The sequence below is a fragment of the Manacus vitellinus genome, unplaced genomic scaffold (genome assembly GCF_001715985.3).
Source record: "Manacus vitellinus isolate BGI_N305 unplaced genomic scaffold, ASM171598v3 scaffold_7_pilon, whole genome shotgun sequence".
In the NCBI taxonomy this organism is placed as follows: domain Eukaryota; kingdom Metazoa; phylum Chordata; class Aves; order Passeriformes; family Pipridae; genus Manacus; species Manacus vitellinus.
In genome coordinates, this window is record NW_021940813.1 from 24,811,070 (window position 1) to 24,818,685 (window position 7,616).

At 45.1% G+C, this 7,616-nt stretch overlaps 1 protein-coding gene across 1 annotated transcript; it reads right to left on the bottom strand.

Moving 5' to 3' along the window:
• Positions 1 to 436: 436 nt before the first annotated feature.
• ECRG4 (ECRG4 augurin precursor) lies at positions 437 to 6,785 on the bottom strand. Its single transcript, XM_008922164.3, is given in 5 exon segments — positions 437 to 1,054; positions 3,358 to 3,515; positions 5,996 to 6,043; positions 6,705 to 6,773; positions 6,776 to 6,785. Coding segments are annotated over 5 exon segments (447 nt in total). The 3' UTR covers positions 437 to 892.
• Between the last annotated feature and the right edge of the window lie 831 nt (positions 6,786 to 7,616).

Below are 7,616 nucleotides of genomic sequence, written 5' to 3' on the forward strand. Positions count from 1 at the left end.
AATTGGGGATAGAGGGAACTTCACAGTAGGAAATTATGTCAGGGGACTGTGTTGGATGCTGTCTGATACTAACTTCATTTTAAATAGCTTAGCTTGTTGTTTAGAGCTCAGCTGAAAGCTTGACGCTTAGTGGAATGGACAAAAAGGGGAATATTCACCAAAGATAACCTTTGGGTTATCGTGCCTGGGAGGGGTTGGGGCCACTCAGGTTAGATGCTCTGCATCTCAGCAATTACTTCTGAAGTCAGGTTCATGCCTTGAGCCCATTCCCTGGAGACTCTTTTCACAAGCTTTGTAGGTAGACCAGTTCCTCTGCACTGAATTTAGCTTTTGTGAATATCTGTCCTTGACCCAGTAGGAGCTGCAGAAGTGCCATGTCATACAGGCTGTGTGCAGTAGGTATGGAAACAACAGAGGAGGCAACAAGGCAACACTTCAATTGAGAGGAATTTTTTTCTCTTTTCCCACAAGAATAATTGGATTTATTTGTTGATAAAAATCTGAATGAGCAGGCACATCTTAAGTATACTGGCTTATATTATATATTCTATATGCCAAAGTAGATGATATAATGTAATTTTGCAAATGAAAGTGCCCTTTAAAAAGAAATCCGTAGTAATACAGTTGGAATTAAACTTGCTGTTATGAACTCTACTGAATAATGGCAACCTGCTTATTTTATCGAAAAAGCTTTATTTCTAAAACACTTTATATAAAGTGTACTACTAAGTAATGGTAGTTAAAATCATGTTGCTTTCATCAAAGTCTGGCAGTTCCTTTACTCTTGCTGTATGACATGAATAGAAAGAAAGCGGGGTCATTCTGACCAAGGGAGGACTCACTTTTGCCCAGTGCAGCCCTACAGGCACCAGCTGTAGTAGGATAAATGACTTTAGTAATCGTCATAGTTGACGCCTGCTCCGTGCCTGAAGCTGTGTGGATCTCGTGGGCCAATTGGAGAATCTTCATCGTAGTGGTGCTGGTAGTACCCACCATAATATTCATTACGAGCACGCCCTAAGTTTGTCCAGTAGGAGATGTCATCTTCAAATTTCTGTCGAAAATGAAAAAAAAAAAAGGGGGGACATTTGCTTTCCAGCCTGAAACTTTACAACAGTGAGATGAAACAGAAGTGGTGCAAGAGCCTCTTTCAAAAATTTGGATCCTTCACACATTTGTCGTAAATTAAATCTTTAGATCTAAGAGGTTTTGAGACCTTTTGCCTTCCCTATGGGATCATCAGGATCCTGAGTGCAGGAATTGTCCCTCTCCAACCCCACCCGGCACCCACTCCTACACTCTCTGCCCACTCTAAAGTGCTGAAAGTGAGAATGCCTTCAACTGAAATGTCCACTAAGCACCTTTAATATCTCTATTACCTTGTCAGTGGTAACCATTTTAATGTTTTTTAATGTTTTGCACTTAAAAATGTAAAGGTTTAGTTGTCTGTTGTTCCGTGCCTTTAGTTGTTATGTCCATGACTGGGGTGCAACAGGCTTTTGCTTTCTGTCTGTGATCTCTCATTCCCACCTTCCATGGATAAAAATGAAGGGACAGTGCAGCCTTCTAGCTATGGAAATGCAATAAGCAGTTCAATTCTGCTCAAAACGGCAGAGGAAAAACAGTGTGCAAGGATATCAAATACTTGCCAAGCCAAAGCCTTTCCATCTGAATGACTCTTTGGAAATATTTTTTGGCTGAGATTTGAAAAAAAAAATTTTGCAAAATACACAATGGCTAAGTATGACCCAAGTCCTTTGCTGGAACAAACAGTTATTTCATTGTTAAAACTGTGTCTTAATACTCAAGAAAACCTACTAAGTGGATTCATTGTATCCCTCAACAGGCCTCATTTCAGTTTTTGAAATACACACAGGAACTCAGAGGAGAATTCACTTTTTCTGCATGGCTTGTCTTTACTACTTTTGGTATTTGCCCCCAGTCTTAAGTTTCTGATGTATGAAACACTTTTCCTATTTTTTTCTATTCCTATTGATGAAGGGGGATATAGCCATGCTGTTAAAAATATCCACATAATGTCCAGGAGAATTAAAAAAAGTACCCTTCATTATTTCAGCTCAAGCAAAGGATTATTTTTCTAATTGTTGCAGCTTTGAAAATGAGTGCATTCATCTTCTAAGCAATTCACATAGCACGAAGGTCTAAAATGTACTCCAGCTTGCCTGTTCCAAAGCAATTTTATTAAACATATTCATGCAGCTGACAGAAGCCAAGAATTCAACATCTATAACTATTTTTATCCCTTATTAAAAGTAGAAATGATGCTACATGTTGGACTGCAATCAAATGCACTTATTTTTGCCCTATTTCAGCATCTATTTAGTAGAGCTTTGTGCAGAGCTTGATTCCACTCCAGTCTTTTTACAAATTAACTGCTTTTAAAAAATGTATCCTTCTCTTTTGAATATTATCAAATGGTTTTCCTTTCACATTTAGAGTTGAGGCACAGCTGCTGGTGTTGGTGGTGGTCAGGAGCTGCCCACACCAAGGAGGCACATGTGTGCATTAGGTACATGATGTCAGTGCTATTTCATCGAGTTATGAGTGCCAATCATAACCAGTTTGGTGTGGATTTCTGAGCGTGTTTAAAAGCAAACTGATTAGGTTGAGGCTGACAAATTAATTTCCTGAAATACAATTGATTGCTTTGAGCCTGGCCATTTATTTCTCAAAGCAAACTTTGTTCATATGTCCAATTGCAATTTATTAAGCTTACCTTCAATAGCAGGCAGGAACTCCACCAAAAATCTTAATGTAATTTTTTTCTACTAATAACATTTTGCAGAAATCTTTAACAAGTAAGAGAGCTAATATTTCCGTGTGACATTTGCTACTTTAAAAGAAGAAATCTCAGTCTCGGTGGACAGAAGCAGCTTCTCCCTGGAAACCCCAGGGGCTGTGCATCCTCACTCACCACTGCTCAGTCTGAACCCCTCCCAAGCCTTATAGAATCACAGAAAAGCTTGGCTTGGAAGGGACGTTAAAGATCATCTAGTTCCAACCCCCCTGCCGTGGACAGGGACACCTTCTACTACACCAGATTGTTCAAAGTCCCATCCAACCTGGCCTTAAACACTTAGAGGGATAGGGCAGCCAGCACTTCTCTGGGAAACCTGCTTTGTGCCTCACCACAAGTAACTAAATAATTGTGAGTAAATAATTTCTTCCAGATATCTAATCTAAATCTTTTCTTTTTTAGTTTAAAACCATTCCTCCTTGTCCAATCACTACCTGCTCTCCCTCTTTTTTATAAGCTCCCTGTAAGTACTGAAAGACTGCAATAATGTTTCCCAGAGCCTTCTTTTCTTCCTGCTGCTCTCCATTTCATATACTCACCGCCTCATCGAATCCCAGGTACAGGAACTGCTGGTACCACTGCTGTACATCAGGCTGGCTTCTGTCCCACAGCTGGCGCCTCTGGCGTCTCAGGCTGCTCAGGAACTCCTTGGCTGCCATTTCCTTCACTGACACCTCAGGCTTTGCAGCAACAGGGGCTGAAATTAATTCCCCCCACAAAAGGCATGCCAGGAAATATTTGGTCAGCCTGGAGTGTACTGCTTGCAGCAGGTAAGAAAATGCTTCTCACATCATGCCATCACCTTTGTGCTTGCCAGTGCTATGACTGTCACAGAGTACAGTAATAAACCCAAGAATCACTGAAGTAATAGGATTTCTCAGCTACCCTCATTCTCCTGGATTTTTGAAAAGCTGTTCTGAGCTCAGACAGCAGCTTAGTGAGGAATTTAAATGTATACACCCAAAGAGCACATACACAATGTGTTTGTGCTTTGAGGAGAGAACAGAAGACTGGTCTCTCTGTGCTGCAGTTGCAGAAATTGGAATGAAGCCTCAGGAAGCTGGAGAAACACTGCTAACTTCTCAGGGTGAAGAGAGGCACACATGAAAAGATAGATTTCTAAATCTGTTGTGTAAGAAAGTAGCTTTGAAATAATGAGTGCTACTAAATGCCCTGTATGCCTGAAAATGAAAGCCCATTAGGCTTTCATAGCACACTGCATGGTGGGTGCATGGGAATGGCCTCAACTTGCCAGACTCAGATGTGACTGTCTGGCTTGCTCCATGCCAAGAGTCAGGCAATCTGCTCTGGCTGCTAGAGGAATTTATGTACCTCCAAAAGGTATGGATGTGAGGACTACAACAGGACAAGAAGAAAAGGCCTCAAATAATGCAAGGTTTATACAGGATGTTAGGAAAAATTCCTTCACTGAAAGGGTGGTCAGACATTGGAACAAGCTGCCCAGGGAAGTGGTGGAATCACCATCCCTGGAAGTGTTCAAAAAACACATAGATGTGGCACTTGGAGACATGGTTTAGTAGTGAACGTGACTGTGCTGGGTAAATGGTTGGACTCAATCTTACAGATCTTTTCCAGCCTTAGCAATTCTATGATTCTATGACTGGCCAGCCCCCAGCCACATACAGAAATGATAAAACCTGGTATTGATCTGCCTGTGAAACAAGAAACACTTGGGGGAGTAGGAGAAATGTCTTGGCTTCAGAGCGTTCATTGGAATGAGGGAGAAATCAGGAACATGGGTGTCGATGGAGATTTTTGGATTTTGGAGGTTGCAAGGGAAGAGACTGGGGCAGGCAGGGGGAAGTCAAGGGGAGATGTGGAAACCTTTGAAGTAGGAGCTGGTCAGACTGTCAGGGAGACAAAGGACTGCAGTGAGCAGGCGATTCAAGAGATAGAAGTGATAGATGAGTTGTTGCAGAAAGAGTGGGAAAGGGTAGGCTGTCCTGTGATGATGAGCTGGAAACTGGTAACAGGGTGAGCTGGGTGTTATTACTGGGAAGAGGGACAGCTGAGCAAATGTCCCATGAATAAGCCTCACACAAGAGACACTGCCAGCAAGGGAAACAGTACTGTGCACTTGGCCTGCTCACTTAAGAAACCAACCAGAAAAGGGGAGCGAGGCTGGAGTTACAGGGGCTACATGTTCCCTCCTTCAAGGCTTTGCAGTTCTTTCTGGTCTAAGCCATGTTGTCTGCATGCTCCAAAAGCCTCCCCTTTGGTGGTCCCTCTCCCCAGGGGAACTGAACAAACAAGTGGCCTGTTGCTGGGGTGCAGGGAGGGCGTGGGTTGCTCCTGTCTGCACACAAACACTGCAGAATGGTGACGTAGAGAACCCGCACACAAGGAAAACAGATGTGGATGGGATACATATTTTAGGGCAGGTAAGAGATGTTGGGTGATGCCAGAAAAAACCCAGTGAGAAATCAGACAGGCTTGCAGAAAGTGGGAGTCCCCTCTGTGGCGGTATAAATATTTTGGTTCAGCGACAGAGCAGACTGAGGGGAGGTGATCAAAACTTCTGGGATATTTCATCTGCTGCTTGTTCCCAGTTGGCATGATTTCCACATCCTTCCCTCAACCAGCAAGCCATTCTGTGCATCTGACTGCTGGGCCCATCATCTCTCCTGTAAGAAAGCAGTCTTCCAAAAAGGAAGCACATGTGGGGCCAAGAAGACAAAAAGAACAAGGCAAGGCATCATAAGCAAGCCAGGTTTGCACATTTTCTTCTCTGTGCCTGAGCCAGCAGAATTTCCATGCATTATAATTCCTCGGAAAAGCTTCTGACTTCCCAGAATGAACCTAATAAATGCCACATCTGCCATGCATACACTGGAAAAGGTAGGTGCTATGCACTGCACAGAGGAAAAGGCAGTGTGCTGCCTGAGGTTGGGAACCCCAGTTTTTGGAGTGGGCTGTGGTAAGCAGAGCCTGCAGCCTTGCCCATACCAGGTCCCAAACAGGCATGCAGGCACAGGCTCTGCCCAAGCAGGAGGTTTTGGTGTGGTACGTAGCAAAAGTGGCTGTGTGCTTGTAGCCTGCTGCTCCATCTGCTCTCCTTGGGCTGGAGGTACAGGGACACCACAGCAGCAGCCTCGACTGACAGCAACTGACTCAAAGGAAAAATAAAGGAAAGCATTTGGCTGCTTCCTTACTTACCTTCTCGTTTCTGAAGCATCAGTTTAAGCTTATTTCCCCTTGAAACATCTAGACAAATAAAAATAAAGCACATGCATTTATTGAGAAGGAAATAACAACATAAAGATTATTTCTCAAAAAATACCAGAAGTATTTTTGTCATAGCTCCAGATCAACAGGCAAAAGAGAGAAACTTCTCCCAGTGCTTCTCTTTACTCCCTTTTCCACATTTGAGTGCAACACACACCGCAGGGAAGCTTCTGACACTCCAGCATCCCCTCCCTAGCTCTTCTTGGTAACAGAATCCTGATGCTGGCCTTCTTCACCAAGTAAATTACATTTTTCATCAGAATACCACAGCTGTTGCGAGTACCAGCATCCGAGGCACAAAACCCTGGTCACTGGGTGAGGGCCATGCTAACTGCTCCAAAGTTGTCTGGCAGACTGGCAGTCTGCCCGAAAGTACATCGAAGCAGTCATCCTGCTGATCCCCAAGGCATTAGCCCACGGTCCGGCAGCACAACAGGAGACCTGCAAGCCCCCGGCTGCTCCGAAATGCTTTAGTTCACTGGCAAACCTTTTTTAAAAGATGCCCAACTTGCACAAGTTTTGGAGCGTCCGAAGGTGCTAACCCACGCGGAATGCCAGGAAAAGGCTTTTTCCCGCTCCCCAGGACGCGCCGGGTTACGCTTTCCCTCTGTCCCTCATCCCGCACGCCGCGCTCACTCACCGGGGGCCGCGCAGAGCAGCGGGAGCAGGAGGAGCAGCAGGAGGAGCAGGGACGGGCCGGGCAGGGACGCGGGGGCGGCATCGCGGCCGGGGCGGCCGCAGGCGAGGAGAACCACCCTGGTGCGGGATGTATGAGACGACGAGGAAGAGAGGATGAGAGATAGAAGAGGCAAGGGACGGAGGCAGCCCGTAAGGCGGAGGGAGGGGGAACCGATCGCCACGAGGCAGGGCGGAAGATGCAGTGGGCGGAGAGGGGAGGGCGGGTCCAGAGTCAGCGCTCCTGGCCCCGGCAGCTCCCCGGCGTCGGGTGGAGTTCCGCGGACTTCCGTGGGATTGTGCACCCTGCGCTTGGAGGTGCAGCGAGATTCGTTTGGGCAGGACCAGGCACCCACCCGTGTGCTCGGCCACTTGCCAGCAACGCCTTTTTTTGGTGTTACACGTAATCAATCCAGTGAGAATGGAAAAGACCCGACAGCGGTTCATGCTGGCTTTTCTGACAGGGGAGTTAAAAAAAATAGCTGTAGTCTGTCGTTTCACATTGCTCTCTATATAAACCCAGTTTGTCTGTTCCTTGTAAAATCAGATGGAAATGGAGTGATTGTCTGGTGGAAAAACTAATCAGAATCCACCAAAGGTGACTTAGTTCAGGATTTTTTCCCTCTCCCGTCCTCGCATTGCCCAAGCCCACAGAAAACCGCAACGCATTTCAAATAATTTTGATTTCTTTTTCTGCATATAGACAGTTTTAGTTTATTGTAAGAACTCAGGAACCAAAAGCAAAGTCACAAACTAAAAGCCCTTGCTCAGGAGGTTCATAACTGTACTGATGCCTAAACTTACTCTCTTTTTTCCTGATTGAGACTTAACCTTCCCTCAGTGAATTAATCTTTCAGTTCCTTCCCTTGCAGATGCC